Source organism: Musca autumnalis, unplaced genomic scaffold (assembly GCF_047663935.1).
Source record: "Musca autumnalis isolate F117 unplaced genomic scaffold, ASM4766393v1 scaffold_5, whole genome shotgun sequence".
NCBI classification, from domain to species: domain Eukaryota; kingdom Metazoa; phylum Arthropoda; class Insecta; order Diptera; family Muscidae; genus Musca; species Musca autumnalis.
The window spans coordinates 24,616,620-24,630,887 of record NW_027412088.1 but is presented as its reverse complement, the minus strand read 5'-3'; the positions used below and the strand labels follow the sequence as shown (position 1 = coordinate 24,630,887).

At 35.5% G+C, this 14,268-nt stretch overlaps 1 protein-coding gene across 1 annotated transcript; it reads left to right on the top strand.

Annotated features, from left to right (window-relative positions):
* Window positions 1-517: 517 nt before the first annotated feature.
* MED16 (mediator complex subunit 16) lies at window positions 518-3,214 on the top strand. The gene has a single exon (XM_073991545.1). It carries the CDS (start codon window positions 760-762, stop codon window positions 3,118-3,120), a length of 2,361 nt encoding a protein of 786 aa, XP_073847646.1. The 5' UTR covers window positions 518-759; the 3' UTR covers window positions 3,121-3,214.
* Window positions 3,215-14,268: the final 11,054 nt, after the last annotated feature.

The window sequence follows — 14,268 nt, the reverse complement described above, 5'->3', positions numbered from 1 at the left end:
AGAACCTGCAAGAAGCTACTATTTTTTACTACGATAACAATTTTTCCTTTATGTTATCGGAAAAAATAGTAAAAATTAGTAGATTCTTGCAGTTCTGGAACAGACCGTTTATGGGAAATAGTTTTTTTTTCTAATGAATAAATTTGTTCTTCAAAAAATATACATATATCCCCAATATACATCGAACATAGAAATAAATATATAAAATGTCGTATGGAATTTGACACTGAAATTACAGCCTAGTTCAGTCAGCTGGGCATTGCTGTTACTTCTTATTGTTCTACCATGCATTTTTTAAAAAAGATTTGAGATGATAATTGAAATGTGTTGAAAACAAAAGAACATTAACAAAAAAAAATATTCGAATGGAAAATAAAAAGAAATCGACGACTTTCATTAATAATTTTACAACTGTTTTTGCAGTAGGCGTCCACACAGGCAAGTTTTGGGTTTTTGACAATCGAAACTGTCCTGTCATGTGTAAACGCAGGGTAATAAGAGTCATGCACTTTTACCAGTTGTTGTTCACGGTAACCCTACCAACAAAGTGACAGCCGACAAACAACTTGAATCTGTTTGAGCCTGAGAAGAATTAATTTCCTGGATAAATTGTTAAATATTTTTGTGTTTATTAGAGGGAATTAAAAACCTTTTGTTCAACTAACGGAAAACGATACTATTCTGCAAGATCGGAAGACAGTTTGTACTTTGTTCGCTGGTTAATACTTTGCTCAATCTCAGACGCTTCACAAGAAGGAAATGACAATCCTATACAAAGTTCAAAATCCTGGCGGCAACAAGGATGGCTATCTCCTCCAAAATTGTGTTCTGTGTAAAATCTCCGTTAAAAACCTGGTAGTCTATTGTGTCCACCAAGGTTTACAGAGTACCGTTTCGGTGTGTGACCTAGTATCGCCATGGCAAAGCTTTAAGATAACTACCTCGAAAAATTTAGTTTCTGCTTTGGAATGGAATCAGACAGGTGAACTCCTGTTAGTGGGCTACAAGCATGGCATATGTGAAATATGGACTACACGCAATCATGGCATCAACAACTGGAAATTGGTGTACAAAGCCAATCTACCCTTTGAGGAAATTATACAAGCAAAATTCTTCCACAATGGCAAGCAAATGTTTTTCAACTCCCACAAGAAGGATTTGCAGGCATATTCGGATAAATTTGAACGTTCCGACTTCCGACCGTCGTTAACACATTTCGGTAATACTCCCATGGAGGGATGTTTCCTTTTATCCTCTTCTGGGTTGATGGGGGCTTTTGCCATACCCCAACTATTACCGGCCATGTTTGATGTGGCCGGTAACAGTATCCAGCCGACAGAGTTGAATATCCACACCTATAGTTTGGAGCTATCACGTTCATATATTACCCACAGCTGTTTGGATTACAGTCCAAATGGAACATTTAGCGTTGTTGTCAATAGCTGGAATGAGCCACTGATTAACTGCTATAAAGTGGCCATAGAAAAGGAAAATCAAGATACTCTGGCACTAAAATGTGGTTCTCTGACAAGTGTTTTCTTTCAAAAAGATGATATGGAAAGCAAACAAGTATCGCACATACGCTGGCGTTCCATAAATGGTGATGAAATGCTTTTCGTGGTCTATGACTATATGGATGGAAGCTTTATGGAACAATGGATTTTGACAAAGAAACATCAAGCTGTACACAAGCTTTTGCAAAAGAATAAAACTGATTTTGTGCAATGGGAACAATGGGAGTTGTCAGCTAAGTTGTCTTTGTCATCTAAAGTTTGTGACATTTGCTTGACTAAGCTACCATCGGATTCGCTGCTGATATTTGCTACATTAAAAGACTATTCAGTACAAGTACTTGAAATGGGTCTAAAGAAACTGGCATCTCCTGTGGTCGAACGTATGCCAGAGGATCATCAAAGAGGAGTACCATGTAAACTTCTGGCATCCGACATCACCTTCCTAAATCAGTTGTTGATAATATTCGATAATCTGGGACAAATGTATGCCATGCAGGTGCCAAATCATCAGTACGATAAGAATTACAAAATGAATCCTTTATCACTGCCGGCAGCCTTGTTGGAATATTCCATAGTTACGGGCATAGATGCCAGCGATGTATTGATGTTAAATCTACCCAATCTGGAAGTGTTGGCAGAGAAAATTACCGAAAATTTCACCAGGCAACATAATTTTACCCGCCAATATTACTACTCAAATTTCTTGTCCTTAAAGAGTAACCTTTGCCGCATACAAACCAAACAACAAGATTTTGATAATCTCATTACGCTACATTCCATTTCGATTGCCTTTAAAAGTCTTTTGAGGCCATCCGATTTAAGTTCCCAAGACAAGGGGCCGGCGGAAAACCTCTCCATGATCCTCTCTGATCCCAATCCTCAATATACTGATGTCGACAAGGTTTTGTGTGTTTTGGATCCCAAGGATTTTACTGTGGAGCCCACAACGCTGCAAAGTCTCCAACAACTAATACAATGGGTTGCGGATTTAGCCCTTAGTATACTTAACAAGCTACCGGAAGATATTATGAAGGCGAAGTTCAACAAGAAACACGGCTATGACATAAGTCGGGATATGATTGCCATAAGCAGCATAAGAGAACTTTTGGTGATGATACGTATATGGGGCCTACTCAATCCTCAATGTTTGCCCATCTATACAAAATCGGTGGAAAATTTTGATGTCTTGCCGGTACTGTTTCGCCTGCTAACACGGCTCTATCAGAATCCCAATGAACCCGATGATGTGTTACTCGATGATTGTAGTGTTCTGTCAACACAAGTTCTTATACCCAGCCGTCACACAAATACCCCCACAACATTGTTGAATAGTCATGCCACAGCAAAACTGTTTCCCTTTGTTTTTCAAACTTCAGTTGAACCCTTGGCCCTGCAAGATTTACACTATGACGAGGTGGTATTTCCGAATAGTTGTCGTGATGATGTCAGTAATCTGCACCTGGGTTCCAAAGTGAAAACCATACGTAAGTGCATACGTTGTGGTTTCATTAATAACATAAATAAGACGGCGAAGACGGCAGCTTTAAAGGCCTGGTGCCAACGGTGGCAGTATTGTCATTGTGGTGGATTTTGGTTAACTGTTTAAGAGGTTCGAATTTGGTAGATGATGGAAATGAGAGTTTAGATATTAGTTTTTAAGTTATATTTGTACTCAATAAAGACTACATTTGTAAGCGAAATTATATTCAATCTTTTTGTTTTTAGAGTGTTTTATTTAACTTGCTTTGGTGTCTGTTTAGTTAAGATTTGGATGACAATACAGGAATATGAAACCAAAACCAATATGGGTCAACTTTTTCCTATAGCCCCCATATAGCGGTACCACCCGATTCCAGATATTTTGATTGATTGCTTGAGTGGAGTATATTTTGGGGATTTTATCATCATTTTTAGACCGAATAGGCTGTAACCTGACATTTGTAGTTCCCAATGGTAGAGAAACTTCCCCATCAAAATTTGTGGACATGGGTCCAGGTTTTTGTATAACCCCCATATAACTGTACCACCCTATTTCTGGCACTTTTAAAGTTTTCATCTACATTTTCGGCCTAAATTGGTTATGAGCATGGTATAAAGGTTATGAGGTTCTCAGTGGTCAAAAAAAAAAAATATTTACAAAAAGTTAAAAATAAATAATAATTTAAAAAAATTAAGTTGCTGTCTTTATAAATGCACTGACAACTGGTAAATTATTTTTTCGCTTAGCCTCAAAAAGTATATTCTTCTTCATGATGGAATCTCTCAAAAAAACGCTTGCATTTAAATTAAAAATGGTGACAAAATTAAACGGCAAGCGTTTTATTTGATAGGCAAAATTGCCATTTTGTATCAAAGCTGAAATTCGTCTCCGAAAAGAATGAAGCATCTGACTTCGATGCATTTTCTATGAATATAAAATTAGATGGAAAAGAAAGTCTTAATCTACATTACACAAGTTTACTTTCGACAAGTCTCTGTTTGTAGGAGGGAGAGAGACTCGTAAGGGAAATAGAAATTGAAAAAATTGCTTTCACTGGCGGTTTCCAGGCAATTCCTTTTATATTTTTTGTCACTAAACGGATTATATAGCTATAAACAGGACCACAAGGAGTGCCTTTGGTAAAACTTTTAAAAACTATCCTCGAACAGCCTTCTGCCTCTATAGACCCTTTCTGAAAGAAACTGTGCTTTTATATCCACTTTCTGAAAAAAGGGTGACCCTTTCCGCATGAAAGAGTGCTTCTATAGACCCTTTTCGATAGAAAGGGTGCTTCTATAGACTTTTTCTGAAATAAGGGGTGCATGAAAGAGTGCTTCTATAGACCCTCTCTGAAAGAAAGGGCGCTTCTAAAGACCCTTTCCGTAAGAAAGTGAGCTTCTATAGACTCTTTCTAGAAGAAAGAGAGGGTGATTCTATGGACCCTTTCCGAAAGAAAGGGTGCTTTTAAAGACCCTTTCCGAAAGAAAGGGTCCTTTTACAGACCCTTTCCGAAGAAAAGGGTGCTTCTACAGACCCTTTCTGTAAGAAAGGGTGCTTCTACAGACCCTTTCTGTAAGAAAGGGTGCTTCTTTAGACCCTTTCCGAAAGAAAGTGAGCTTCTAGAGACCTTTCTTGAAGGAATGGGTGCTTCTATAGACCTTTCCCGAAGGAAAAGTTGCTTCTATAGACCCGTCCTGAAGGAAAGGTTGCTTCTGTAGTCCCTTCCTGAAGGAAAGGGTACTTCTATAGACACTTCCTGCTTTTATAGACCCTTCCTGAAGAAAAGGTTGCTTCTGTAGACCCTTCCTGAAGGAAAGGGTGCTTCTATAGACCCTTCCTGAAGGAAAGGGTGCTTCTATAGACACTTCCTGAAGGAAAGGGTGCTTCTATAAACCATTCCTGAAGGAAAGGGTGCTTCTATACACCCTTCCTGAAGGAAAGGGTGCTTCTATAGACACTTCCTGAAGGAAAGGGTGCTTCTATAGACCCTTCCTGAAGGAAAGGGTGCTTCCATAGACCCTTCCTGAAGGAAAGGGTGCTTCTATAGGCCCTTCCTGAAGGAAAGGGTGCTTCTATAGACCCTTCCTAAAGGAAAGGGTGCTTCTATAGACCCTTCCTAAAGGAAAGGGTGCTTCTATAGACCCTTCCCGAAGGAAAAGTTGCTTCTATAGACCCTTCCTGAAGGAAAGGGTGCATCTATAGACCCTTCCTGAAGGAAAAGTTGCTTCTATAGACCCTTTCTGAAGTAAAAGTTGCTTCTGTAGACCCTTCCTGAAGGAAAGGGTGCTTCTATAGACCCTTCCTGAAGGAAAGGGTGCTTCTATAGATCCTTCCTGAAAGAAAAGGGTGTTTCTATAGACCCTTCCTCAAGGAAAGGGTGCTTCTATAGACCCTTCCTGAAGGAAAGGGTGCTTCTGTAGACCCTTCCTGAAGGAAAGGGTGCTTCTATAGACCCTTCCTGAAGGAAAGGGTGCTTCTATAGACCCTTCCTGAAGGAAAGGGTGCTTCTAAAGACCCTTCCTGAAGGAAAGGGTGCTTCTATAGAACCTTCCTGAAGGAAAGGGTGCTTCTATGGACCCTTCCTGAAGGAAAGGGTGCTTCTATATACCCTTCCTGAAGGAAAGGGTGCTTCTAAAGACCCTTCCTGAAGGAAAGGGTGCTTCTATAGAACCTTCCTGAAGGAAAGGGTGCTTCTATGGACCCTTCCTGAAGGAAAGGGTGCTTCTATGGACCTTCCTGAAGGAAAGGGTGCTTCTATAGACCCTTCCTGAAGGAAAGGGTGCTTCTATAGACCCTTCCTGAAGGAAAGGGTGCTTCTATAGACCCCTCCTGAAGGAAAGGGTGCTTCTATAGACCCTTCCTGAAGGAAAGGGTGCTTCTATAGATCCTTCCTGAAGGAAAGGGTGCTTCTATAGACCCTTCCTGAAGGAAAGGGTGCTTCTATAGACCCTTCCTGAAGGAAAGGGTGCTTAATATTTATAGTATTTTTCCACAAAAATAAGGTAAGCATTGAGCAGCTGATCGAACTTGCTAAATGTTGCTGTGAAAAATTCTTTCAGCAACTTTTAGCAATTTCTCAGCAAACAACTGTCAAAATTGTTCTCTCACTTCGCTCTCTTTTACTGAACTTTTGTGTAAAAAGACAGCATTTAGTAACATTTCGTAATAATTATTACAAATTATCACGTAAAAAGACACACCTAATTATGACTAATTATCACGTAAAAAGACACAGCTATTATGTTACCATCAGCTGGGATGATAATGCTACCTTCTTATTATTGTATCATGCCTGTAAAGCTGAAAACACATACAACGTTTGAGTAAAGTTTTGCGTTGGGCGTTGAAAAAAAAAACAACAACAACAGGGCGACGCCGACATCAAAGTCCGTCGTTGATGTGTTTGCCGGCATATATTTCAAATGAATTTGGCCAAAACGACACAAAACTTTACTCAAACGTTGTATGTGTTTCCAGCTTAAAGAAGGGACGACATTACAAGAGCCGTTATTACAGATTTGTAACGTTTTTACAACGATAGAATGATTACCGTTAAAAACAATTTTTTGATTTAACGGTTGTTGTGTTGCTGTATCTGCAAAATCCAGGCAAAAATATTTACGAAATTTGAGACAGAAAACTGTTTTATGGCTTCTGAAGCTGAAAACACATCCAACGTTTGAGTAAAGTTTTGTGTTAGGCGTTGAGAAAAAAACAACAACAACAGGGGCGACACCAAAGTCCAGCGTTGATCTGTTTGCCGTCATATATTTGAAATGAATTTGAATTTGAACAGAAAAAGTCAGCAAAAGAGAGCGATTCGGGAGAGACATTTTGACAGTTCGTTTACTGAGAGTTTGCAAATTATTGCTTTTTCATTGATTTATGTTTGTGATTTATGTTGTGGAAATAGCAAGCCTAAAGCTGAAAACACATACAACGTTTGAGAGCATTATTATGAAACAGCTGTTTGTGTTGTTTGAAATGGTCACGCTAGTATGGACCGGGACTTATAAAATATATCGAACGGAGTGCTTTTTCATAACTCTGTTGTGCCAAGTTTACACCTGCGCTCCAAAATCCACTGGATTTCACGAAATCCTGAAATACACCCCTGCGTTTACACTTATTTTTTTGTTGATTTCAAACTTATCACAATGATCAAGGTAGATGCATATGCGCAGCTGATCGAACATGAATCTTCAAAACAAGTTGTTGTAAATTGAATTAGTCATCAAATATATAGAACTTTACAACTTTATTTCGAAAATTATCGTAAAATTATCTATATATCGTATTAATTGGTATAGTACTAACAAATGAAAAAATAAAAAAAATGATTTTATCGTTGAGACATCATAATTATAAATTTTGATAGATAAAAGCTGTATTCAGAACCTGCATAATATTACTACTCGCAGTAGTTTTCCGTTTGGTGCTAAAAATACGTTCCCGTACTTCGAAATCTACCAAGACTTGCACTTCTCTTTGAACAAAAATAGCGCCGAATAACACCCTCTTCTCCTGTTTTCTGCGTAATAGAAACTAGAAGCATGTTCATGACATCTTAATACGAAAGCTGATACGTTGATTTTGACATTTCTAATGGAGTTTTTGCAATTTCCGTCATTTTCTGTGTCCTTATTTTTTAAGAAATTTGTATGGGGAAGCAGTTTTTTAACAGTTCGCTTTTTTCTAACATTACCATTAAAAAAGTACGGGAACACAAATGAAAAATAGCATTGTAACAAAGTAGACGGTCAGACTAGCAAGGTTTCTTGAAACCAGTTTCGTTAAAGTTGCTTGTCAAATTTCGTTATGGGTACTTTACACGATATGTTTTTTTACATATGAGTTATCACTTTGCATATACATTTTGTATTGGAGAAGTGACAACTCATATGTAAAAAACATACCGTGTAAAGTACCCATTAGTGTCCACACACGTTAAAATGAAATTTAAGGTTTTTGCGTGTTCTCTTTATTTTCCCATTCTCCTTTTTTGTGTTTCTTATACTAATATAAACAAAGTAAACATAATAAACTAAATAACAACACAAAATAATTAACATAAATAATTAAATTAATATTAATAGTTAAATTTTCACTCTTTCATTAATCAGATGTTTTTATTAAATCTTTTTATGCTTGTTTTCATGGTAGAACAAATACAAGGTAAAGTTAATACTACAACAAATACAACTCGAACAACAACCACAAAGGAATTTGTTTTTGTTTGGAACGTTAGTGTCAAATATAAATGTAAACAAAATAAGGAAATGTCTATAAATTATTGGAATTTAAAAAACTAATAATTTTTCACATTTGATTGAATATTTTGAAAAACATGAATGAAAACTGGTTAAAGCTGTTCTACACGGTATGTTTTTTACATATTTGTGCATAGCAACTGTCACTTTTTACAAATCTGAATTTTGTACACATGGTGTGAACCATACAGAAATTTCATTGGATGAATGTGTTATGTGCATACATATGTATATTTTTCGAATAGAACGCGCTCTATTCTCGTCTGTACCACCAAAGGTAAACAGCTGTTTTGTTTGTACGCGGAATAAATAAAGAAAACAACAGAAAACGAATGAAAAATAAAATTTTGCCGTGCAGAAGGAATCACATATGGGCGAAAAAAAGTGACAGGTGCTATGCAAGAATATGTAAAAAACATACCGTGTAGAAACTCCATTAGATTTTCAGTTTGAATGTTTCCGTATCATTCCACTAAATACACAATATCACGCAGGAAGTAGAATTCTTGCCAAAATGTTTGGGGTCGCTCGTAATTCATTGAAAAAAGATAAGCTGTTTCAATCTTTTGTTTTTGAAAACAAAAGCACATGTTTATTAGGGCTTTATTATTTTCAAGTTTAATAAAATACCACACATATTAATAAATATTGTACCGCCTCTATAAGTGGTGTTTTAGTGTGCGACATGTCGTTCGGACCTGGAGGAGGTTACATGTCATTGATATGAAGGAGTCTTTATGGGAAATTGTTTTTATTTCAGATGAATAATTTTTTTCTTCAAAAAATATATATCCCTATTATACATAGAACATAGAAATAAATATATAAAATGTCATATGGAATTTGACACTAACACTACAGCCCAGTTCAGTCAGCTGGGTATTGCTGCTACCTTTTCTTGTTCTACCATGGCTTGTTTTGTTGTTAACGTTGGCTTGAAAAAAATAAAGATGAAAGAAAATGGAAGAAAAAAATTGCAACGAATAACAAGAAGATGCAACACAACAAACACAGAAAACCCTGTACATGGGTTTCACTATTTCATACCCCTCGCCAATAAACTTGACGTCGCCAGCAATTGACCATCTACCTTGTTTATTGTGATACGTGAAAGGTGTTGCAACTTTTGGTACTTTTTTAGGCAAAAAAGGGTTGTATATCCTGAGTACTGTGATTTCGATGTTGATTTCGTTGAAATCACGAAATGAGATGATTTCATTTTTGTATGCGAAATCATGATAAATTTTGCTTGATTCCGCGCGAAATCACGAAACGACGCCGAATGTAAACCAAGCATTGGACTGCATCAAAAGATGTAGTGAAATTCTGCTAGGTATGTTCCGGTCCACACTAGAGCGATTTCATTGATTAAATTGCATGAAATTATCGAGTTCCATAGTCCATGTTTAGACACACAAATTTCTCGGGAAAGTAAATTAAATTTTAGGCAATAGGGGGAAGAAAAGAGTAATGAGGAGCTCTTTTCTCTCCGCTCTCTCCCAAAAAACTCAATTTACTTTCCCGATAAATTTGTGTATCTAAACTAGAGATGCACAAAACAGTACTCTAGCGTAAATTTCATTTCGTTTCATATATTGTTTTGTGCATCCCTAGTCTAAACACAGACATAGTAGAATATGCTATGGAATTGACAATATAAACGACGCATTTTTTAAATCTGCTAGACATAAATACCGCTTGTGAACTGCTCATCATGATACAATAAATAAAGTAAAAATTTCATGAAATTAGGCGTTCTTAGATCGTATTCCTCACTACAGCAATTTCATGATTTTACTCTACTATGGAACTTGATCTAGAAACGCATAATTTCATGTTAATTTCTAGTGTTTACCGGGACTAAGTAAGAGCAACTGATTTCAAACAACGTAAACAAAAATTATGACAACTTGAAAAGAAATTATAGAAATCTGGTTTTTCCTGAATTCATCAAACGTCAAAATTACTAAACACAAAAGCAACAAGTGGGTTTGTTTATAATACATTTTTTGAGCATTTTATAAAAAATGCGAAAAATAAATGAAGTGTCAAAGTTTCTCCACATAATCGAATTGCAGATATGATGAAATGATTGTTTCAATGCAAAGCTGAAGAATTTCTTCCATGCAAATCATTTTAGAACAATAAAAGGTGACAGCAATACCCAGCTGACTGAACTGGGCTGTAATGTTAGTGTCAAATTTTATATATTTATTTCTATGTTCGATGTATATAAGGGATATATATTTTTTGAAAAACAAATTTATTCATCAGAAAAAAAAAACTATTTCCCATAAAGACTTTTTCATATCATTGACATGTAAGCTCTTCCAAGTCCGAACTACGTGCCGCACACTAAAACACCGCTTATAGAGGCGGTACAATATTTGTTAATATGTGTGGTATTTTGTTAAACTTGAAAAGAATAAAGCCCTAATAAACATGTGTTTTTTTATTTCAAAAACAAGAGATTAAAACAGCTTCTCCTTTTTCGATGAATTGCCAGCGACACCAAAAATTTTTGCAAGAATTCTACTTCCTGTTTATGGCTATATTACACCATATGCTTTTTCACATGTATGTTGTCACCATGATACAATAAGAAGGTAGCATTATCAGCCCAGCTGATGGTAACATAATGTGTCAATTGCATTGAATTTATGTCAAATTTTGACATCTTATGTTACCAAAAACGGCAGTTGCTTCTACCTTCTTATTGTATCATGGTTGTCACTTTCGGTATTCTAAAGCGGCCCATACACTATCAAATTGGCTTGTCCAACCGATGAACTCCTTCTGTACGTGTGTTCTTGATAAGTGTATGGCAAAGCATTCAATCAGTCTTCAATCTGCAACGGAAAACTTCAAATTTTCCTCAAAAAATGAATGAACTCAATTCTTGTTTATTTCTTCACAAACACAACGTTCTGTTTTTCAAAATTGCTTTTTGGAAATTTTCAAAATAAACCATATTCATCGGATTGATTGGGGTTCATTTTGAAAATCAAAACTATTTTGACTTTCTTCAATCCATAAAAATTACACATACATTCACATATTTTTAAAAATTTACGCATACTACAAATGTTGACATCAATATTTGATAGTGTATGGGGCGCTTAATATATAGACCAGCTGATGTCATACATGTGAAAAAGCATATGGTGTAATGTAGCCATTAGAGGAATGATATGGAAACATTCAAATTGAAAATCTAATAGCCCGTTTCCACGGTACGTCGTTCGTTCTCTATTCGTTGTTCGACCCATAACTACGGATAAATTACTTATTTCCCCACACAAAATTCTATGGACGAACGACGATTTTTCTACGTTGTTCGATTAGAAATACTCTCTGAACGACGAATAAAAAAGTCCCATCCCTAACAAATGAGAGAATTTATCGAAAAAATTAATTATGACATGTCTAAATTCAAAATTGAAAAATTTGTTGAAAACACAAAAATTTTTAGAAAAAAGGAAAAAGATGAATGAAAATTAATGAACTAAACGTTTTATATAGATGCAGAAGGAAGATGGTTGTGTGTCCTTCTTAATTTCACACACATTTCTTGTCCACTAGTTCAAAATCGTGTAAGAATTAAGAAACAAAAAGGAAACAAATAACTGAAAGTCTGTATACACAAACATTGTTTTGACATGTCTCTCTCTTCAATTTTGAAAATAGAAACATATAAAAATATATTGAAAATACAAAATTATTCAGAATTTATGGAAAAAATGAATGAAATGTGTGTAGTTAAATATAAAAGATACTTTTGAAGGAAAGTCTATTGCTTTTCCTATTCATTTATTGTATATTTTATGTGTTTTCGGTTCAAATTTTCGTGAAAACAAGGAAACAAAAATGAAGGAAATTTTGTTTATGTTTCTGTTAATTACGAATGGTGTCGTGGAAACGGGTTAATTCGTGTACGTAGTTCGACAGGCGAACAACGTAATTGAAACGCTCGTGTGAACATGACATAAAGAGTTTTCATTATGTTTTCCAATGTATTCAATCAAATGTGAAAAATATTAAGTATCCCATACACTGTGGGCATGCACGACAGCATTTTTAATAGTATTGGTAAATTTTGAAGTTTTTGTCAATGTATGTGTGAGTATTTTAAGCAGGATTGAAATCAAAATAGTTTTGATTTTGTAGATGAACCCCTTTCAATCCGATGAATTTTGTTTTCTTTTTCAAGTAACCAACAAACAATTTTTAAAAACAACAAATATTTAATCTGTTCCAGAACTGCAAGAATCTACTAATTTTTACTATTTTTTCCGATAACATAAAGGAAAAAATGTTATCGTAGTAAAAAATAGTAGCTTCTTGCAGGTTCTGGAACAGAGCAATTATTTGTGAGTATATTAAAAAAATTTGAAAACTTGAACCCAAAATCGAGTTCTGGAGGAAAATTCATCATTTTTGGAATATGGATTGAAGGAATGCCACACACTATTGAATCACACACGTACGCAAGGGTTCATCGGTTACTGTCCTGCATGCCTATAGTGTATGCCCGGCATTAGCTTTTTAATTTCCAACAATTTATAGACATTTCCTTATTTTGTTTACATTTACCGATAACAGTAACATTACAAACAAAATCAATTTTCTATGTGGTTGTTTTTGAGTTGTATTTGTTGTAGTATTTACTTTAAGTGGGGTTCAGACGATCAGTTTTGACTGACAGCTTTTGGTCAAATATCGATTGCTTCAGTTTTGTTGTGCTGTTCGTAGCGGCCAAACAGTCATTCATTCAAGTTGGATGACAAACCAACAGTCAAGTTGAAAAATTACTGTGTTCACATAGCTATAAAATCATATAAATAACAACTTTTATTAATAAATATGGATGACAAAAATATTGGATGTGCATTTTTGATCATTTCGCTTTTAGAGGAAGAAAATAAAGTGACAAGAAGAGCGAAATGGGTAAAAGAATGGATAGCCTCCCGAAAACAATATTCACATGTGAACATTTTAAAAGAAATTCGAGATTCTGAGCCAAACGCTGTCCACTCCAGCTCCAGAAGATTCAGATTGCTTTATTTTTTCAATTCCCTTCTGTACGATGAGCGGATTACGTTTATTTTCTTCTTGACGTCGTCAATAGAACAATCCTTCTTGTATTTCTTCATAACATTTAGTAGTTCTCCATATGCTTTTGTTTTAATGTCGCCCATCATATATTCTGGACTGGTTATGTCCCAGAGGCATCTTTGCATTTCGTAGCAACATAAAAATTCCTTTAAAAATTCATTTTCGTTGTCCATGTTTGTCGTTTTGTTTGCAATTTTTTGCTTGGCCGATATTAAAATGAAGGAACAGATTTTTGTCTGCTGTTTTTATCTCTTATTTGCAATAATAATCAATCAAATTAATAAAAACAAACGACTTTTTTAACTTTTATTTGATATTTACTCTGCTAATTTATTCCTTGACTGACGTTGTTTCGTTCACACGGTCAAACAAACAAACAACCAACAGCTGACTGTCCAACATCCACAAAAAATTTTGTGGTTGCCTGATGACTGACAAAAATGAACGACCACACTGGCAAGCAACCGATTATTTGAGCAAAGCTGTCAATCAAAACTGATCGTCTGAACCCCACTTTACCTTTTTCGTTCTACCATGCATGCAAATCTTCTAAAACCAATTTTAAAAATCATTGAATTCGATTGCTTTTAAAGCTGGGTACACATCAGTTTTGAATGACAGCTTTGTTGTTGCTTGCTAGTGTGGCCGTGCATTTTTGTCATTCATCATGCAACCACAAAATATTTTGTGGTTGCTGGACGGTTGGACAGTTATCGATAATTGCAAAAAATCGTCAATCAAAACTGACAATGTGTACTGTACTTAAAATTGTTTGACATATTTCTCAAACAACACATACACAGATTGTTTATATAATATTGAAGTTTTAGGAACACTCGAAAGAAAAGATTTGAACTGACAGATAGCTTTAACTAACCTTTTTAATTAA

Excerpts from the sequence above, each read along its gene's own strand:
- MED16 (XM_073991545.1), top strand. The coding sequence starts at position 760 with ATGACAATCCTATACAAAGTTCAAAATCCTGGCGGCAACAAGGATGGC.